Source organism: Eulemur rufifrons, chromosome 19 (genome assembly GCF_041146395.1).
Source record: "Eulemur rufifrons isolate Redbay chromosome 19, OSU_ERuf_1, whole genome shotgun sequence".
NCBI classification, from domain to species: Eukaryota; Metazoa; Chordata; class Mammalia; order Primates; family Lemuridae; genus Eulemur; species Eulemur rufifrons.
In genome coordinates this window covers 27,939,964-27,962,435 of record NC_091001.1, presented here as the reverse complement: position 1 = coordinate 27,962,435, position 22,472 = coordinate 27,939,964, and the positions used below count along the sequence as shown (strand labels likewise).

Sequence of the window (22,472 nt, the reverse complement as noted above, 5' to 3'; positions counted from 1 at the left end):
CCTTTTCGGCACCAGGGACCAGTTTCATGGAAGACAATGTTTCCACAGGCTAGGGGGGCATTAGATTCTCGTAAGATGCATGCAACCTAGGTCCATCAGATACGCAGTTTACAGTGGGGTCTCATTCCTATGAGAATCTAATGCCACTGCTGATCTGACAGGAGGCGGAGCTCAGGTAGTGATGTGAGCGATGGGGAGAGGCTGTAAATACAGATGAAGCTTTGCTCACTCGCTGGCCACTCACCTCCTGCTGTGGGGCCCAGTTCCTAACAGGCCACAGTCGGTACCAGTTTGCAGCTGGGAGGTTGAGAACCACAGGATTAGACCCCTGGGTTTCAAGACGGATAGAAACCAAAAACATCACAGTGAGTGAAAAGAAGGAAAAAAAACCGAAATACAAAACAAAACAACACTCTACATAAAAGTATGCATTAGGAGGATACAAGTTTCTGTGAAGAAGGGAAGAAAGGAAAATAAGATTGGGAATGGCATGTAAAGGGGGTTCCAATTTTGTCAATAATGCTTTGCTTCATTTTTAAAAACAATCTGACTGCTTGTTCACTCTGGGAGGACGACTACACTATGGAAACTTTTCTCTGTGCTTCTCTTCATTTTTTCAAATTAAAGAGAAATAGAATGGATGTCTAGAATTACCTACCAGATATGTTAAGTTTTAAAAGCAAGGGGCAGAAAAGCATATAAAATAATTTCTTTTGAAAAAAAAGTGTGTGTGTGGATGTTTATTCCTCAGAGCCTAGAAGAGAGCCTAGTACCTGGTAAGTACTCACTAAGCATCCACTAAATGAATGAATGTCTGCATACAAAACTCGTTAGTGATCACCTCTGGAGAGTGGAGTGAGGTTATTTTACTTTTCCTTTTTTACCCTTTAAGTACTATTTGCTTTTTTCCCATATATATATATATAGCCTTTATATTTAAAATAAATTTAGTTTTAAATTATTTTAACAAATATTGAGCATGAAAGCAACATACATAATTGAACTCATTTGATAATTTAGATTTGATTCAATACTTATCTTTGGTCATTTCATGTATCCACGGGAGCGTTTGTCACCCTTGGTCTGAATCACACAAGGTATTCCTCATCCTGAGCTCTTCATAGGTATTTAATTATTATTAAATTTGGGAATCTCATTGGGTAAAAAATTATAAACTTGAGTTTTCCCATGGAAGTAAAAAGGAGAAATTTTGGAAATAAATGTTACAGTCTCTGAAATATAAAACGCTATCACAAAGTCCACACACTTTGAATTCGATGGGAAAAATGACACGAGCCACTGAAACTCACCCAAAGAGTTATTTCTTTGGGTGAATCATTAGGATTTGAAGAAAAGAAAGATGCATTAACAGCTGACGATAGAGAAACAAAAAGAAAAAAATGTCAACCCCACAGTAAGGGGAGTTGTAGAAGTAAATTTAAAAGCAGAACAACCAGCTCTAGAAAGGATCATGGCCTTGAGGGTATTACTGTATGATATAGCTCAGTGGCATTATCTGATCCACAGGACACTGGCATTTCAAGAAAGTACACAGAGCAAATATTTGACTTTTGTCAAGTGAGTGCAGAAAAAAATTGGTGGGGGAGGACATGCGTATAATCGCTAAAAGTTCAAAATCATCAAAACAAAAGTGAGTGATTATAAAGGCTCTCTTTATGCACCAGGCACTGCAGGCTTCAATGAGCTTATAATCGAAGACTGCAAACTGTGAAAAACAGTTAAACATAAAATTGTAAAAGTATATAAATGATACAGAAATAGCACAGACAAAGCAATGACATGAGAGGGACCAGATTTCCAGAATAGGCATCACCTGATGAAAGTTTTAAAGAGACAGAAGGAGTTTTCTAGGAGGCAAGTGGATGAAGGGAGGGTCAGTTAGGTTTTGAGGGGGGTTAGGTCTTCGAGCCAGGCGTGAAGTGCAGGGAGAGAGGAACCATCCCTGGAAATCCCTTCAGTCACATGTCTCATGCAAGCAGTGGCAGTTTTTTCTTTTGTTGATGGGAAAAAAAAAAAGACAAAAAATTAAGAGTTGATGGAGGTTGTGGCTTCTGCAGCTGAATACTACATGAGCATGGTGGGAAGAACCACGTGTACGGTTTTAGTTACTTCTTATTTTCCTTTTCAGTACACACAGTTAAGTCCCCGAGATTAAACACATGGATGATGTGACTCGGATGTGTGTATGAGTGTGGAGTAGAGATCCTGCTAGCGCAAGTCCACTTTCTGGGCTGACCAGATTACATGGCCATCAGTTCCCGCCCTCAGAAAACATGGCTGCAAAACTGTCCCTCCCTGTGAGGTCACCACCAGTTCACTTATCCACTTGTCAGGTAAATTAGTCTGCTAGTTATGTTGTAACAAAGTATTACAATGGAGTGTCTTAAACAAACAGAAATTTATTGTCTCACAGTTCTGGAAACTAGAAATCCAAGATCAAGGTGTCAAGAGAGCCATGTTCTCTCTGAAGGCCCCAGGGAAAGATCCATTCCAGATGTCTCCTAGCTTCTTGTATTAACAGTTCCTTGCCTTTGGCAGCATAATCTTCACATGGCATTCTCCCTGTGTTTGTGTCTGTCTCCAAATTTTCCCATTTAAAGAACACCAGTCATATTGGATTAAGGGCCAACCCTACTCCAGTATGACCTCAAAGTCACTAATTGTATCTGCAAGAACCTTAATTTCAAATAGGTCACATTCTCAGGTGCTTGGGGTTAGGATTTCCACATATGAATCTGGGGAGGATGTAACACTGGGTTTGTACCCAAGCCTCTTTGTGCCTTTTTATGTATAAGTACAGTTGTTAATGTATAACAATTAAATAATATACAAACTGAAGAAATATGAATGTAAAGAGAATGGGCATAAAAAACTAACTCAAATGTTCTATAAAGACTTATTTAAGACCAGTCATTTGGATGAAATTGTGTGTGAGTAAACTGAAAAAGTCTGGGGAAGAAAAAAAAGCAAACTAAAAATCTAGAACTCTGAACTCCAAGTGTTTTAGATTTTGCTACACTTCAAAGAAACCAAAACAAAGAAACCAAAAATTATAACGGATGCATTTTGAGTGTGATTTTTATCAAAAACACTAATTTTGAAACTTCAAACTATTGACTCTTAATAAAAACAAATTTTAAGTCTTGGCCCCACATCAAAAGATTGGTGAATGTTTTAAGTTCCTTGCTTTAAAAAACTTTTTTAATTTAAGCAACACCCTAAGAGGAACAGGCATGGAAAGATGCTCATGATATATTGTTAAGTAAAAAATTCAAGTTACAAAATGTACAACGTTTCTCATATTTTTTTAAAAAGTTTCAATATATTTGAGAGCATGTTTGTGAATGATTTTGAAAGGATTGGGTCTGTTATAAATGAACGAATCTAGACAGTGATTGCCAGTGCTGCTAACATCACAAAAAGAGATACATCCAGACATTATCTGTCTCCCACCGTAAATGCATGACACCATCTATAAATTGTTTATGCCCCCAAACTGAACCTGAATCTGATCACTATAAGTACTAGTTTATAGGAAATGCAAGGGACAGAGGAACATGATAAAGAACACCATAGAGATGCAATCACCAAAGTTCAGCCTATAGCAAATACTACAGGAAAAGCAACTTGGTTCTTCAATGAATAATTTGAAAGGGGAAAAAAGACATGGAGGGACATTCCATAAATCAAAAATAGACATAAGGAGATATATCAGCCAATCACAATATGTGGGCATTATTTGGATCCTGATTCAAACAAACAAAAATGCATCTATGAGAAAATCAATAAATTTGAACACTTCTTGAATATTTGATGGTATTGAAGGCTTACTGTTAACTTTCTGCAGCATGGTAATAGTGTTGTGTTTTATTTTTACAGGCACATACTGAAATATTTATAGATGAAATGAGAGAGCAACTGGGATTTGCTTCAAAATAAAGGAAGGCAGCAGGAAGAGTGATGAAAAAAAGACTGGTCATGAGCTGACAGTTGCTGAAGCTGGGTGATGGGTAAATGAGGGCACATCAGACACTCCTATATTTACACACATTTGAAATTCTCTATAATAAACTTTTTAAAAATGTTTTCGATTGGCACATTCACCTGGGAAAACTGTTTGCTAGTACCACTAAAGGTGAAAAAATGCATAGCCCATGGCACAGCAATTCATTTCTAGGTATATACCCAAAGGAAATGTGTACATATAGTCACCAAAAGACATATGGAAAGATCTTCATAGCAGCCTTATGCCTAATGGCCCATCTGGAAACTTCTCAAATGCCAATCCAGTAGGATGGATACATAAATTATGGTATAAGAGAATATTCAAAAATGCCACATAATAGAATAGTATACAACAATGAGAAAGAGTATGTACAACTACATGTAACAGTGTCAGTGTGGATGAATCCCACAAACAAGCTGTTGAGCAAAAGAAGCCAGAATATGTACTGTGTGATTCTATCAGGAATAACTAATCTATCCCACTGAAAGTCAGTGAGAGGTTAACGTTGGGATGTGTCAGGGGACAGTGGCCAGAAAACAAAAGGGAGTTCTGGGGGATGGCTGTTTTTCTTGATCTGAACAATAGTTACACAGATGTGTGCAGTTTGTGAAAAGGCATCAAGCTATAAGCTTATGCAAGCTCTTCTGTATGTATATTATACTTTAACATCAAGATTTTAAAAATATTTTTAAATTGAAAAAGTAGGAGATTCTGCTTTAGTAGATGTGGGATGGGGCCCAAGAATCTGCATTTCTAACAAGCTCCCTGGTAATGCTGATGCTGTTGGCCCAAGACTACACTTCTAGTAGCACTGAGCTAGGCCACTAGTGTCCAAATGCATGCAGGAATTTTCAGAAACAGGCCAAGTGGCCAATGCACAGTCCTCATGGCCTCCTTCATGTAGCTTTGGTCAGGGTTACAGGTTTTCTGAGTGACGCCCTCTCTCCAGTGTCTGCAGAACCCAGTGCAGATGTGTTGGCATGACATTCTAGAGCCTCTCTGCCATGCGTGGCCCAGCAACTCCCCAGCTGGTGTTATTGCAACCTCCCTATTGCATGCAACCAGATATGCACAGCTCCAGCCTACTGCTTCCAGGCCATGTCCTATGAATTCCTGTCTCGACTTGCATCACTCAGGCCTCTGCTCGTGCAGTTCCCTATGCCTGGAATGCTCTCTGCGTCTTGAACTCTTCCACAAACTCACAGCTCAGTTCAAATGCTACTTCCTCCATGAAGCCTTCTGATTGCCCTGCCATGATGAATCCCTCCTCTGGACAGCTATGAGCACACTATTCACACCTCGCAGTGAGTGTGAACCTGCCCACCCCGGGTCATAGCTGAATGTGGAGGTGGACGTCTCCTCAGCTGAGTGTCATCCTCTTGAGAGCAGAGGAACCCAGTCGATGCCATCTGCCAAACAACACCAGGCTTGGGGCCCAGGAGGAACTCACTACACATCTTCAGAATTAAAACATGAGCACTTGGAATCTGACAGTCAGGTTTCAACCTGGCTCCATCGTTTTCTAGAAATATCACCTTGGGCACTTTGCTTAGTGTCTCTGAGCTGCACGGGGTACTGAGAAAAATAAATGAGACTATAATAGGAGTAGTGGACTGAATGGTGGCCCCCAAAATAATACATCCAAGTCCTAACCCCCAGAACCTGTGAATGTGACCTTGTTTGGAAAAAGGATCTTTGCAGACGTAACTGAGTTAAGTATCTTTGAGATCATCCTGGACTTAGAGTGGGCCCTAAATCCAACAGCAGGTGTCCTTATAAAAGAAAGGAGAGGGAGATTTGGACCAAAGATACAGAGATGGCCATGTGAGGACAGGCAGAAATGAGAGTGACCCTGGCATAGGCCAAGGAACACCCGGGGCCACCAGAAGCCGGAAGAGGCCAGGAAGGATCCTCCCCTTGAGCCTCCAGGTGAAGTGTGGCCCTACCCACACCTTGATTTTAGATTTCCTGCCTCCAGAACTCTGAGAGAGTAAACTTCTGCGCTTTTAGGAGTGATAATTTGTTCCAGCTTCCCTAAGACACCAATACAGCGAGGGTCAAATAAATACTTCCATATTATCACCAAGACCTGAGATTAATTTAAAAGCTTTTAATAAATGTGGATTTTATACATTCATACTTTATTTGACAAACACTTATATAGCACTTAGTATCTACCAAGCACTATTCTAAATGCCTTATAAATATTATTTATTTTAAATAAATATTATCATGGCCCTAAAAGTAGATACTATTACTATTATTTCCATTTTACAGAGGGGAAACTGAGGAACAGAGAGTTTAAGTAGCTTGCCCAACATCACAGAGCTAGTAGAAGTCAGAACAGGGATTTGAACCCAGGCAGTGGGTCCAGAGTCACTCAGAGTGCAGGGCTCAGAGTGTCTCCAAAACCAGATCCCGGCAAGCAGAGGCCTGCCTGTGGCCATCTGTCCTGCTAATATCCTTTCTGCTCTAGGGCTCTGATCTGGCACCACCCTGTAGAGACCCCACTTTCCAACTGTTTCTCCAAGGGCACATCTCTAGATTTCATTTCTGCTCATCCCCAGCACACAAGCACTGTTTGATACCATGTTGGCTTCATCTGCAGCTGCTGGGCGGCCCCTCTGTATTTACATTCATACTTAATCTCCCGCTTCCTGCACGTACGTGAAGGCCTCCTGAAAGGACGTCATTGCTGGAGATCAGCAGAGCAGGAAGCTTTTCTTCTGGTGTCTTTCACGGGACGTTTCCCAGCTGTACACAGCCTGCCTCTACTCTATACGTATGGAAAAATAGGACTCCTTTTTCAGGGGGACTTTGTAGACAAGGTAAACGGATAACAGTCAACAGGGTGTTTTTCAGTTTAGCTAAAAGCTGCGCCATGAAGCTGAAGACAGGCAAGGAGGATTAGGAGAGTCTGTCATAATCTGCCCACACGTCACCCGCCACACAAACCCACCTCTCAGGTCACTGGTGGCGTCAAATGAAATCTGTACAGCCCTTCCCCTCCTTTATGGAGGCACTAGAAGAAGAGCCCAGGCTTGGGAGTCACAGGGACCTGGGGCAAACCCCGGCTCACCCTCTTACCCAACAGCATGTGTGACCTTGGGACTCCTCTGAACCTCCCTGAGTCTCACTTCCTTATGTGACTGCTCGGTGATTTGCTTGGTGATTACGGGCCTGGACTCTAGAGCCAGCCTGCCTGGACTCAAACCCTGCCACTGCCACTGACTAGTTTTGGGACCAGGGGCAAGTTATTTGGTCCTCTGAGCCTCAGCTTCCCCCTCTATGAAATGAAGTAGTAATAGCACCTAGCTCGTGGAGTTGTGACCCTGCCTAAATCCCTTAAAGCGGGCACATAATAGTGTTTGCTGTTGTGACTGTCAGGATGTCAGAATGACTGACACAGGGGAGGGAGGGAGGATGAATAGATATCAGTTCTTTCCTTTGTGACCTAATTTACAGCTGGGCCCGTTGCCAGTATGAGTCACATGTTCTAAAGGTGACAATGCTGGCTTTGTCTGAATTACATAAGGACACGCAGGTGCTGGAGCCCAGTTGTAGATGGACATGGGCACAGACACGCCTGTTGGGCTGTGTGTGCCTGGCTCTGCCTTTCCTGGGAACCGCTTCTCTCTGCCTCTGAGGCCACAGTAACAGTGACGGCTCACAGCAGCCAGGCCCACATAGGACAGTCCTGGCCACAGTGACTCAATGGCTCCATGGTTGGTGACTGGCCCAGGTGGGCCAGAGGACTTCCCTGGGAATTTAGAATTGGGACAGAAAAAGAAACAACTCCCCATCCCTCTCCAGAAAGCTGGCCTGAAACCTACGATGTCAGCACCTGGTTCTCCACCAGGAGGCCTGCAGCAATGGGCAAGCCAGAGGGAGAGGGGTGGAGGCCAGGCTCAGTGCGGACGTGCAGAGAGAAGCCACGATGGCAAGACGGGAGGCAGCGGGAACCCTGAGAGCAAGGTCTAGTCCCTGGCGGTGGTTCATCCCTCTCTGAGAGCCATGAGAGGACCTGGAGTCCTGATGACAAACCCCCCTTAGTGATTCCCTTAGGTATGTTCCATAAAAATTACAGGAGGTCATTTCGGACTAAGTTCCTACATTAGGCCCCAACAGACCAGACTGAAAATCAAAATGGAACAACCCATGCTACAGTTCCAAGGCACCAACCTGAAACTGAGTTGTTATCAGGAGAGAGAGATATGAGCCAAATTTCCCAAACTGGCAAGTTTCAATTGGCACAAAGATGAAGTTCCCTCCTTTTTCGTAGTCCTTGTAATCCTTACCGTGCAGTCATCTGATGTTAACCAATCAGTTATTTTTCTATTGTTCTGCCTCCTGGTCACCGCCTTATAAGGAAAGTAACTTTGGAATTCCATGGAAACCAAGCTTCCACCGACTTAGCCAGTGCCACTCCCACACACACCAAATCCCAGGAGCAAACCAGGTTAGCCTAAAATGCTTTTAGAAATAGGTCAACCATCCTAAAATCTAATTTAAAAAACACACCAAAACAGGATGGAGAATAATTTTGAGAATTTTTGTAAAACTAAAAATGGGAGACCTTTTCCTTTGGTTGTTCCATTAGAATGGCCCAGAACTGGGTCACAACTTATGCCAAATTCATCACAACCACATAAAATTGAAAAAGGCATGACTCAACATCTGCATCGGATAATCTTCTACAATGCATACTTTTGTGCAAAATTTACCACTTTCCATACTAACTCATGGTCATTTTAGAAGCACCACAGTAAGATATTAATAAAAAGAAAACAAATTACCCACAAGGTAGCTGTGGTTTACAGGAATAACTAGTCCTAGAGAAGGGAGTTTCTGGATCTGCTGCATGCTAATGTGTGCCTTGAACATGTCATCTCTTTCTGACTTAGTTTTCCAATCTGTAAAGGGGAGTGTGACAGACAGAAATAACACCACCACCTACCACCAGCATCTCCCTCCCATAGTTGTCAGAAGCGTTGCACCAGAACCCTGCCTTCTAGATTGTTCTGCTGCTGTTGGGCTTACCAAGGGGACACAGTCCACTTAACCTCAAAAGTAATGGAACTGTTTCTTATGAGGCAATTTCATGTAGAATGTTCCTGAGGGAGCAGCAGCGAGGACATTTCAATGATCCCTCCTGGAGACAACTTCTTATTCCTAATTCCGCTCTCTACAACAATCTTGGCATCACATTTAGTCAATTCTACCTCTTCAATAATAAAATTAATATTAACTATAATTATTGAGTATTTTTTTCTGTGCTTTTCTGACATGGATGTAGACATAGGCTTTACATGCATGGTCTCATTTACCCTCAGAAATAAGAACTATAAATTGGGTTAGGAAGATGGTCATGTTACATCTGAGAGAAAAGAGGATCTAAAAGTCAAATGACTTGGCCAAGATCACCCAGCAGGTAATAGGCAAAAGCTAAAATTTAAACCAAGTTCTTTGGACATGAATGGATACTGCATCCACCTCCCCATTACCTTTTGCTTCATTCTAAGTCCATTATTACCTCCTCTGGACCACTGCAGGAGCCTCCACCTCCCTGTGATCTATCCCACCAGCACTGTTCTCTTCCCAGAACCCAATTCCATTTACACCCTGGCTCACGGCACCCAGCAAGGTGCACCACAGAACCCAGGGGCTTTCCATAAATGCTTGTCCAATGAATGAAACCTCTGTTCAAAGGCGATCTTGCTTTCTTCCCTCTACAAAACTCCCTGGAAGTCAAGGTCCTCCAGCTCTGGCTGTCCTTAACCTTGACCAACTTATTCCATGAACACCTACCTCACCCACTGTTATGGGCTGACTGTCTGTCTCCCCTCCCTGCCCCTTCAAATTCACATGTTGAAGTCCTGACTTCCAGTGTCATGGTATTTGGCGATGGGGCTTCAGGGAGGCAATTAGGTTTAGATTAGATCATGAGGGTGGAGCCCTCATGATGGGATTAGTGCCTGATGGGATTGAAGGGAGAGTGGGAATTCATTCTCTCTCTCTCTCTCTCTCTCTCTCTCTCTCCAGAAGCATGTATGGAGGAAAGGCCACGTGAGCACACAACAAGAAGGTGGCTGTCTACAAGCCAGGAAGTGGGCCCTCTCTAGACAGCAAATCTGCCAGCCCTTTTTGATCTTAAACATCCCAGCCTCCAGAACTGTAAGAAATAAATGTCTGTTGTTTAATTCACCTAGTCTATGGTACTTTGTTATAGGGGCTTGAATAGACTAAGACACCTGTGTTGAAATTTCTCTCTCCTCCACTCCCCAGATATGCCGTTTCCTCTGCCTAGAATGCCCTTTCCTCAACTCCCACTGGTCACCTGCCACCAACGCCCTTTCTAGTTTGAATGGATGAAAAGCAACTCTTCCCAAATGTAAGGCATAGTTCTCTTAGTGAGCCTGAGCCCAGCATATGGTCTCCCTCTTTCAGCTCAGGCCAGAGCAGGTTCTAGAACACATTCGGCCACATCAACATAGGTGTGGTTACCTGGGTTCCTGGTCTAATCTAATCTCTTCTGCTCAGGAAGTAAGGCTTTGCCTCAAGTCCTAGCTAAACAAGGCCTTTCCATTTTGTATTTATTAAAGATATAACAAGGGCTTTTGAGTTTCATATGCAAAATTTGGTGAATCATTTTGGTTGGACACAGGATATAAGAGTGAAAAACTCCCCAGTCAGATGGCAAGAAAAGAGGGAGCCCATGCTTGGGGCTGTGCCTTCTTCTTTCACTCTTCAACCTGCACTGGCATTTTGCATCCAAAGCACTCTGCTCTTTCAAATGAAAGAAAATACCTGTAAGATAAGATTTTCCACGAAGACATGACTCCATAGAGGATGAGTCCTGAAGTTGTCTGTTTGGTTAATGTACTAAACTAATTAAGATAATAAATAATAAATAGGAATCCATCACTCGCACTTGTGCTGTTTTGTTTTTGTTGTTGTTGCTGACATTTTGTTGCTGTTGTTTTTTTTTGCATCTTCAATTATGAAAACATCTATTAATATCTATAATTTGGTGCCTGTGGCCAGGTGTGGTGGCTTGCGCCTGTAATCCTAGCACTCTGGGAGTCCACAGCGGGAGGATCACTTGAGCTCAGGAGTTCGAGAATAGACTGAACAAGAGCGAGACCCCCAACTCTACAAAAAAATAGAAAAATTAGCCAGGCATGGTGGCTCATGCCTGTAATCCTAGTACTCTGGGAGTCCACAGCGGGAGGATCACTTAAGCTCAGGAGTTCGAGACTAGACTGAGCAAGAGCAAGAACCCCAACTCTACAAAAAATAGAAAAATTAGCCAGGCATGGTGGCACATGCCTGTAGTCCCAGCTACTTGGGAGGCTGAGGCAGATCTCCTGAGCCCAGGAGTTTGAGGTTGCAATAAGTTATGATGATGACACTGTACTCTAGCTGGGGTGACAGAGCAAGACTCTGTCTTCCAAAAATAAAAGAGAAAGAAAAAGAAAAATTTGGTGCCTGGGAAATGTACTGGCCCCACATGGAAAAACCAGATTGTCCAAAATGTGTTCTTTACATTGTAAAGCACCCAGTGGGCATTTTGAGACTACTATGAAATGTAGTAGTAATTAGGCGAAGGAATATAAAAAGGGGACATGTGGGAAAAAAAACAACACTTCAAGATTTATCTGTTAAATTCAATATTATATTCTTTAAGCAACCTAATAATTTTTCCCTCTAAAGGGATAATGCTGGTCTTCATTAGTTTACTGCTGAAACTTTTGGGAATTTGTTTCGGCAACATAATCAGTATTGATGAAAGTCAAAAGACAAACTAGGCTAACACCCTCAGATTACATCAGGATTTAAATTCTTCAGATGCCTCCTTCTAGTCTGATAATGTTGTTGGGAGTTTAAAACCTTAGAATGCATTAGCCCGGAAGTTTGTGTAAAGCTAAAGGATGTCTTCTAGCCTGATCATCTGAATGAAGATCTTTAAAAATACTGCTTTCCCTTGTAAAATAAGTATGATGAAACCTTCCAGTGAAATCTAAAGGCAGCAAAATAGAACAACATATGGAAAGAGATTATGGGATTAACTAATTATTTGATATGACTTAGAATGAGACTTGGGAAGCTTTCCAATCTTTTTGAAGAAGTCATTGTAAATTCATATTAACTGAATTCTACACCTTTTATATTAAAAAAACGAAGAAGCAAAGACTAAAAACATTAGTAGGTATTTTTAATTCAATACTACTTATATTAAGTCTACAAATAAACTAAGAGATATCTATTCAGAATAGTGAATTTGTATTTAACCTTAACAAATAAACTCGGCTTATGTTCTACTTTCATCTTTTGCATTCAAAAGTTAGTCTTTTAAGCAGTGACATAAACAGTAAGCATCATTAGTACAGGACTCTCTTTAATGACAATAAGGACTTAGTGATTTATTTCATTGCACTGAAATTTAAACTAACAAAAAATTGACAACTACACTTCCAACTGTTTTAATCGCTTAATCTATGACAATTAACTATGAAAAATTTCAAGAAAAATATATTTTAATGAAAATCTATAAACTCCCCATAATATAAACAAGTGGTAAGGTTTACTAAATACATTCTCTCTCTCTCTATGCCTGCCTCCCTCTCTCTCTCTCTCTCACACCGCCCCCCCTCCACACGCACACACAAATAAGACTCATAAACAGTAGCTCGCCAGCTAAGGAAAATAATAAAGCAAGATTAAAACAAATTTTATAATCAATGATTGTATTCAAGGCTTTGCAGTTTAAAGAACAAGCATAGGACAGATCTAACATTCAGCCAATCAAAAATTTAGGCTGCAAACTCTAGTAGCAGATAATTCGCACAGACCATTCCATTTTCCTAATCCTGTTTGTGTGAACACATACCCTCTAGAGCTCAGATGAACAGAGAGCAACAGTGAGAAAGCCAAAGTGGCAAACAGCACTATGTATGAAGAATAACAGCACAATGCCATGACAATTCTAGCAAGCAGAAGTCCCTCTTCCCCTCGTACCCAAGCTCTCAGGACTGAAGCAAACAGTTAATCAGGTGAACAGGTTTGTCCTTCCCCTAAGCAAGGTCAAAACTGCATTTTGTGGTATGTGGAGAAGAGTTACATTTTTAAGTGCTAAGGTGATCATTAGATGCCAAGTATTTATTGACTTCTCATTTGATGACAGACAATTTGCATTTTGATCCTAATTGTACTCCAATTTTTGCCTTTGGTAAGTACCTTAGACTAATTCATTGCTCTAATCAAAACAAAACAAATCAAAACAAAAAAAAGGTAAAGAATTAGAAAACCAACATAGCAACCCAGTTGGATTCCATTTCTTATAATAGCATTCCTGCCAGCCTATTTAACCTGGTACGACTTCCTAACTTCTGTCTAAATACTCTCTGCTCCTGCGCAAAGCAATCATTTTGAACCTCATACTTTAAAATACTGAATATATTGTATATTGATTGTATTGACATTAAAAAAACACATTGTGAGTGTGTTTGGAGACAAATGTTATCTTTCCCCGAAATCGGCACTTACCTTCAGGGAAATCATTCGGCTGCGCCGTGTGGAGAAAGATGTGCACCATTCGAAAGAGAATGCCAATGGATCCAGGTTTATAGGAGCCTTGGGTCTCATAATTTGCTGTAGGCAATTCATAATTCAAATCCCCAGAAGTGTTTGTGGATGAAGGCCGCCCTCCTGAAACGGAGTTCCCACACAGCCCCAGCAGTAGCAGCAGGAAGCTGAGTGTGCGTGCCATAGCCAGCAAGATCCCCTAAACATGAGGTAAAACCGGGTCCTCTAGCCTCAAAGCTTCAGGAAGCCTTGAGAAGACAGGAGCTTCCCTGTGCAGAAGAGGCGCAGCGGGCACTGGATCTGCTGGATCTTCAGTTTTCTGGCTGGGCTGGCTTGAGGCAAGGGGCACAGAAGAGTGTTCTCCAAGGGGGGGTCATTCACCAAGGCACCATCCCTGGCCAGGAGAGAAACAGCACCAGCGTCACCAACACATATAACCTGCCTGCACCAGGAGCTGCCCGGGAGAAGAGGCTGAAAAGCTTTAGAGCAAGCCCTTCAGCCTAATCCTGGTGGGTGGGAGGAAACCAAACACACTGCCCTCTGGGGAGCCACAGGGGGAGGCGTTTGCATAAAAGCCATAACTCAGAGAAGGTCCTTCCTCAAGGGGGCCAGACTCAGGACACAGACCCAAACACCAGGCAGTATAGAGAAGGCTATGTGGTCTTGTAAACTAACACTTATTGAGCGCTTGCTATACTCCAGACATTGTTCTATATGCTTCATAGGTGGGACCTTGTTTAAAGCATTATCCCAGTTTACAGATGAGGAAATTGATGCAAATTTTGTTGACTTGCCCCAAGTCACAGGAGATTAAGGGTGGGGCCAGAATTCAAATTCAGTAGTTTGCTTCAAAGCCCGAGTTCTAACCATGTCACCTAGACACTATCCCTACAGAACCCTCTGGTTGGAATCAGTAGTTAACCATATGCTTATATTTTCTTCAAGCATGTGTTGTTCTACCTGATATATCTGGAGATAAATCTAAACACTAATATTCTACTTATTTGCTCACTGGTCTCATTTCAAACATCCCCCTATCCACCTTACGCTCAAACCACACTAAAAGGGCATGGCCTCAAGGTCACAGGCCAAACTGAAGCTGTGTGACATTGGAATCTGTCACACAGATAAGCTCACAAAGTAATCCTGATGGAAACCTTCTCCCTAAGTCACCACCTCAAAGGCTAGGGGTCTAGGGGCTGAGAGGCAATGCAAAGGGAGACTCCCACCCGCCCCCTGGAGAGGGAGAAAGAAACAGGAATCCTAACTACAGCTCCCACTCCAGTGTGTGGGGAGGGAATGAGACAGAGAGCACCTTCAAGGTGGGCCTTGTCCTACTCATATTTCCACATCCAGAACCTAACACAGGACATGGCATACAGTTGGTGTTTAGTAAGAGCTGTTGAATATAAAAAAAAAATCAATCAATCAAAATAGCTGATCTCCTTGTGCCATCTCGTGAGGCGGGCTGAGTCAGCACGGAACCTGGGAGGAGGATCCGGGAAGCACTGCTCTGCCTCTCTCTGTTCTGGCGTTCTGGGGCACGTGGCTGCCATTTTATAAGTTGCATACACACTAAAACACACAGTGCGCTCCTAAAACACACACTGTGAGAAGGGAAAGGGGGATGGTCAAGAAAATGACATGTTTAACAAGGGGCCAGAGGATGCACTTCCAATATTCCAGGGCAAAGAAAGCCCCAGACAAGAGGTGGGATTTCACAAACTACTTGAAGAACGATGTTAATTCATATCTAATCCCCTTACATATTGCCTCGTCTTTGAAGCCCCGTCCCACGCCAACTACTCCTGCAGAGCTACAAATAGAATGGACCCTAAACACTCCGATCCCCGGGTGGCTCCCAGGACCAACCTCATGCACCCACACTTTAGTTTGGCCCTCCCTCTGTCACCCACAGTAGACACCATGACCCTGGTAACTTTGTCCAAAGGGCTCTCTTTGAACACACACACGCCCCACAAACACACCTTATCTTCTTTTATGCTCCAGGGCAAGCAGGGAGCTAAGCCTCCAGCACAAGCAGCTGGAGGGATTAAAGGCTCAACTGCTGAGAAAGGCTCACTTCCTGGTAATGCCACCAAGCCTCAGGCAGGGACAGAGAGAAACAGACCTGGGAGGAGAACTATGAATAAACAGGCTTTCCAACTCCTTCAGTGAAAAAGCAGAGGAAGGGAAATCCCAAATGAAATGAAACGCTACTGCTCACTGCTGCAAAGATGGAGCTATCAACTGAGTTAGATGACAAGTCCAGATTTCTTTACATCTTGCTCCAAAAGTGTAGGTCCCTCTCCATTTTAAAATAAATTTTAAGAAAATATAAAAGCTCACCAATTGTGAAACACTAGACAATTGATTAAAGTCAAGTCAAGGAGTCTTTCATCTCAGTTTTAACAAAGTTGTGCCAAAAGAGAAAGGATGGGTACTTATCTATTAAACCCCACTAGGTCCCCAGAACCACAGACAGCAGCTCAAGGAACTGCCAGCTTGGAATACAGGAAAGCTCTCATGGAACAGCATTTGTATCTTTCTGAAATGGGGTTTTTGCTTAAAATACAGATTAATAGGCCTAATTTCTGGGATGAGCCCATTAATCTACATTTTTAACCAGCTCCCCTGGGGGCTGATTCTTAAGACAAAGTTTGAGAAGCCACACTGTTCCTGGGGCATTGTTCCTGGAGGACACTTGTGCCTGGCCAACCCATGCTCCTTTCCAAGGACACTTTAGGCTTTCCAAACTCACTTCAGGACAACAAATATAAGGTTAAAAACTCCCCAAATGCCCTTTTCATATTGCTTTGAACTGATCTATTCCAGCTTTCTGGAGTCCCTGACTTACTTCTATATACCCAGGGCTTGGCACTCAATAAAGGATTGCTAAAATAAAATGGGAGTGGGGTGAGGGGTAGGACTGATGCAAAATGCTACATTTTTACCTATTTCAAAGTTGTATCGAGCATTTATTTATAAGCAATTTTATTAGCAATCTTCCTGTCCCCAGAAGGGATAAGAAGGATAGATCCAGTCTTACCTACAGAATTGCTTTGTGGCTATTTCCTCCAACAAGGGCAGCAGACTGTCTCCCCACTGGATTCATCCAGAGCAAAAGAATTGGTCTACCATTGTAGGGGAGCTACCTTCTGCCGAGACTCTCAACTTTGCAGGCTTTGGAAATTGCTCCCTGAGGTGCATTCTAAACAGAAACTAGGCTAATCGATAAGGCCATCTCACCTTTTCCTGGTTTATGGGCACAGAGTTCTGGATTCCACTCCAAATGCACTGAATTCAAACTGGGAAAGGGGCCCAGGTAGGTCAATTTTAAACAAACACCTCACATGATTCTGAGCCTGGAGTCCAGAGAACCTCATTTCAACACTGGTTTAAAGGCAAATGTGGTGATCAACCAGCTTCATTTCTTCTTTTCTTCCTTTGATGGAACTTCTCAAAATCTTTCTTTCTTAAAGGGATCTCTGCACTAGATGTTTGTCATCTGGGGTGCTTTGGGGAGGTGGTGAGCAACTTCTGAGTCCACCTTTTGAGTCCTGTGGGAGGTGACCCTGCCTTTCATTGTGAGGCCAGGAGGTGCCCAAGCTATGTCATGGGGAGGGTGAGCCAAGCTCGGCCAATCACATGCTTACTGCTGGGCCCAGGCCTGCTCCCACATTGAAGCCGGGCAGTTTCTGATACATTCTAGCAATGATTTGGCAGCAGTGCCAGCAGCCACATCCAGGATCCCACACTAGCAGTTGTAGCCATACATCAATCAGGGGTCCTGTTGCATGTCGTGGGTTCCTAAGCCTAACAAGTCTTCCTGCCACTTACCTAAGACACCCCATACCCATCCTTCCAGGATGTCCCTTTTCTGCTAAAATTATACAGTAGCTTCTTGACTCTTAACAAATTTCAGAGATGGCTCTAGGCCCCCTGCAAAACCTATTTCTTTCCTATTTTAAACAGTACCGACAAAACAATACTTGGTTTAAAGTTTTGTTACTTTCTTTTTTTTTAATTTTTAAAATTTTTAAAAATTTTTTTGAGACAGAGTCTCACTTTGTTGCCCGGGCTAGAGTGAGTGCCGTGGCGTCAGCCTAGCTCACAGCAACCTCAAACTCCTGGGCTTAAGCGATCCTACCGCCTCAGCCTCCTGAGTAGCTGGGACTACAGGCACGCGCCACCATGCCCGGCTAATTTTTTCTATATATATTTTAGTTGTCCATATAATTTCTTTCTATTTTTAGTAGAGACGGGGTCTCGCTCTTGCTCAGGCTGGTCTCGAACTCCTGACCTTGAGCGATCCACCCGCCTCGGCCTCCCAGAGTGCTAGGATTACAGGCGTGAGCCACCGCGCCCGGCCTTGTTACTTTCTTTGATGATGCACTGTCCTTTGATACATTTGTTTACTTCACTGTACTAAAACATAGAGACGGCATCCAGCATAGAAATCATAAGGAAGTTCATAAAAATTTTACGGGACATTAAAAAAACAAAACTAAACTAAAGAGCACTGACTGTTACATAGACAACAGCCCAAGCTTTTGAGACAGGGCAGGAAGCTGGTTCCACTTATTAACTCCGTAACAAAGACAGCTGCTCACATTCCAACCTTTTCTTAGCCCATCTGTCAAATGGGGATTTCGCATGGGGTTGCTGGGTTAGAGATCTAATAGGTAAGCACCTGGCACACAGGTGGGAGCCAATAAGGGCCCTGTACTGCTACAGCTGGCACCGACACTGAGCGAAACTCCACCGCAGCTCCTAGGCTTCTCCTGACAGAGAGGACAGCTCCCAGGACATTGAAAGAGGGAATTCAAAAATGAGTGAGGAAAGAAAAGTAATGTCACACAAACTGAATCATATGAAGTTGTTAATATTCACATCTTCGATCCAAAAACACGACAATTTCATATGGCTCAACCCAACACATCGCTACAGTTGTTCGAGTCTCGAGGGAGTCTTGGGGGCCACTCAAGGCTTATCTTAACAAAGGACCGCAGCCGCCCGCGGGAACCACCGCAACCTTTCTCCAGCCCGGCAGGAGAAAGGCTTCGGCGCCGCAGGCTCGGGGGAGCAACCTGTTGCCGCAGGAAGCTTGGGGGCGCTGGCTTCCCCCGGCCTTTCTCTCCAACCCGCCGCCAGGCCGGGGCCCCGCCCGGCCTCGCTCCCCCCTCAGCAGGAGCCCCTCCAGAGCTGCGGGACACAAAAGAATGGGCGGCGGGCGGCGCGGGAAGCCGGAGACTCCAGGAATCCGCCGCCTGGGGGAGGGGGTTGCCGGAGTAACTCGGCTGCCCCGAGTGCGTCGGCGCCAGTTCCCCGCCGCGGCCCCTGTCGGGCACGGATTGGGGACGCTCCCGCCGTTGAGATGGGGATCCGGAGCTATGCTGCACCCTCCGATCCGATGCCCTGCCCCTCCAGCCAGATGTTCTCGGGGAAACTGATCCCGAGCCCCCAAATCTACAGCAGCCGCGAAGCTCTAAGTCTGTCCATGCTCCCCTTTGTTGTCCCAGGCGGCGCGACCTGGCAGGGAGCGCCCTGGACACCCAAGTTCTCGATCCTGCGATCGCCGAAGGTCCCCGCGCTGTGCACCCAGAAGACTCTCCCATGGACGCGGGGAGACGGCTCCCATGCACCCCATGTCCCCCCTCCCGCTACGGTCGGAGTACCATACGCACCGCGTACTTCGTCCAGAAGGTTGGCCCCTTTGCGTGCTCAGCCGGGGAAGCTCCGCGCCCCACGTCCCTGGGCCATGCCTAGCTCTCCCTTCACTGCAGAATAGTTGCCCTGCACGCCCACCGCTTTCTCCGGAACCTGGCGAGACTCGGCCGCCCGCTCCCCTCGACTCCCCTCCCGTAGGTGGAAAGAGGACCACGGGGCGCGGGCCACCACGCAGCTGGAAAAGTTTGCGCGCGTTGGCGCCCTACACGGATCTCCTGTCTGCAGGCACTGGGACCGCCTCGCCCTCCCCTCCGCCCCCGTGGCTGTCCCGCCGCTCTCGGGCTTGCACCACCTGCCGCGGGGCCTGCGGGGCGTGGATGGCTGGGGTAAGAGGACGCAGAGCGAACCCTCCCCATAGCCACCCCCAGTATTTCGGAAGGGGGTGCACTCAGCATCGCTGCCCGGTCCCCAGACCCCTCTCCCGCTCCGGGGTGAGGACGCAGATACTCACCGTGCGCTCAGCTCCCACTCCAGCTCTCGCCCTCGTCACCGCGGCTGCCGCCCCCTCCCCTACCAGCCCGGCTTGCCTGGCGCTGGCTCATGAATTATTTATGACCCGGCTTCGTGGGGACCACCGCCACGGCTTCCGGAGATCCCGCCCCCTGGCCCGCTAGCCGGCCGGGGAGGGGCGCAGGCAGCGGGGCGGTCAGACCCCCAGACGGGGCGGAAGGCAGGCAAGCGAGGCCCGGGTGCCCGTAGAGACCTGTTGCGGCCTCCCCTGTCCCCAGGCGCGGACCCGGGGATGGAGCCGCAGGAATGGGAATAATTCTTTAAACGCACTCACCCGCGGCGGGAGAAAACTGAGCGCCTGCCCGGGTGCCGCATGAGGACCTGGCTGAGTAACTTAAAGGCCACTAAGGTGGGGCTCTGGGAGCGCTCTGATTGGACTCGCTGAGCTGCTTTGCCACGATGCCCGGGGCACCCACCGGTTCCTGGACAGCATCCATTTCCTGCCGCGGGAGTCCTGCTCACCCCGCACCTCTTTTACCTGGGCAAAGCCCTCTACTTAGGAATGCAGCTACCCTCCTAAAACCTCCTCGTCTCTCCTCACAGACGCTTTAGACATTTCTGTTGCCTGATCCCAATGCACTTTTTTTTTTTTTTTAACCAAAACAAAACAAAAACATTTGGTTCCTTACTGTGCACCAGTCACAATGCTAGAGGCTGGAGCTATAAAAGATGGCATAAAGCAGGACTCACTCCCCTATATACACACAAGCATCTGCTATAGCAGGAAGCGCACTGCACCGTAATTACTCATTGCATCGGTCTTCTAGGGCTGTGAGTAGCTGGACATCCCCAGAGTTTTCACCCTGCTGCTCAGCTGAGTGGTGGAAACCTTCCATCCTAAGCAATTACTCCCTGGTCTAACTTCCCTCACCAATCTGCCCCTCTCTCTCACTCACTGCTTCCTATCTTGAATTTAAAACACCTGTACTGTCTGGTAGGAAAAATAAGGCCAAGCGAAGAAAAGCACCTTCAGGGTGGTGTCTAGCATACAGTGGATGTTTAGTAAATGTTTTCTGATATGGATCGATGGATAGATGTACAGAAGACAAATGAATGATGGGCAGGAACAGTAACTCAGTACCTCTCTCACTTACCCCAGAATCTAATATATAACAAGTACTATAAAAAACAAAAAATTGTTTTTAAAGTTTAAATTGATCTTGAGTGTGCAGATTTCCAGGGCGAGAAATGGTAGTTCAGAAAACTTCTGAAAATTACACAAGGTTAGGTGGAATCTGATACTTCTGATCAGGCCCGCCAGCTCCCCCAACCCCTGCAGCCGCTGCTGGCCAGGGGCCCTGCTTGAACACCTCCAGGGCCCGCACATGTGCTCCAAGGCAGCCCTCTTAGGCTGGAGCTGGTGGAATAGGTGAGTTCTCCCTTCTGAGAGCAGCCGGCTCTGACCTACCTCGGAGTTTGGTCCTGCCTTTTTTTATCACTATGACTTTGGCTGCGTAATCTCTCTGAGCTACAGTTTTTCGGGTTTTTTGTTTGTTTGGAGACAGAGTCTCACTCTGTTGCCCGGGCTAGAGTACTGTGGCATCAGCCTAGTTCACAGCAACCTCAAATTCCTGGACTCTGGCAATCCTACTGCCTCAGCTTCCTGAGTAGCTGGGATTACAGGGACATGCCACCATGCCCGGCTAATTTTTTCTATATATTCTTAGTTGTCCAGATCATTTCTTTCTATTTTTAGTAGAGACGGGGTCTCGCTCTTGCTCAGGCTGGTCTCGAACTCCTGAGCTCAAACGATCCACCCACTTTGGCCTCCCAGAGTACTGGGATTACAGGCGTGAGCCACCGAGCCCAGCCAGCCTCAAGTTTTTTTGTCTGCAAAATGAAGACAGTTATGGCTCACAGAACTCACTTTCATGCCTAACAATAATAATAATAATAATATCAATAACAGCAGTAGTGGTGGTAAGTGCTTACACTTAATGAGCATTTACTATGAATGAGGCACTGTACCAAGTGTTTTAAGTGAATTACTTTATGTAACCTTAGCAACAACAGCAGTTTGAGATCATAATATTATCATCTCTATCTTAAAGATAAGACTAAAACAGGTTCTGTAATTTGTCTGAGGTCACACAGCCTAGTCAGTGAAGCCCTGGATTTGAAGCCAGACCCAGCCTCCATAGCCTGTTTTTACTAGTGCACCAGAAAACAACCTGAAATTCCCCCAGGCCACTGCTGCATTGGAATGCAAGTGGTAGCCATCTGTCTTCTGGCAGGGCATGGAATGCTTCAGTTATTTTTACCCATTTCATACCCCACCTAACACCTATTCGTTGCAGGTGTTCAATAAGTAAATGAATAAATAGTAAACATTAGAACACAATAGTAAGACCTGTTCTGGGCAGCCTAGGCAGATAGCAACAAGACTTAATGATTTGTTCCATGCAATTCTGCTTGGAACCCTAATTCCAGAGTCCCGTGATTTAGCTCAACTGAGTTTCTACGTCATTTGTTATATGCAAGGCCAGGGTGGGTGCATCTAATGACACACACTCAGAGTCATTAGATGCAAAAATTAGGTCTCCCTTTCTGAAATCACTGATTTTTCCTGCCCGAATGAAATCTAAACATGAGGCAGCACGGTGTTCTAGAAAGAGCAGCG

General features: G+C 44.9%; 1 protein-coding gene across 1 annotated transcript in view; it reads right to left on the bottom strand.

Moving 5' to 3' along the window:
• PROM1 (prominin 1) overlaps positions 1–22,472 on the bottom strand; it is a 141,347-nt gene that overhangs the window by 91,025 nt on the left and 27,850 nt on the right. Inside the window, exon 3 of the mRNA XM_069495028.1 lies at positions 13,574–14,006. Within this exon, the coding sequence (XP_069351129.1) occupies positions 13,574–13,796 (223 nt within the window). The 5' untranslated portion in view covers positions 13,797–14,006. The remainder of the gene's footprint in view (positions 1–13,573; positions 14,007–22,472) is intronic.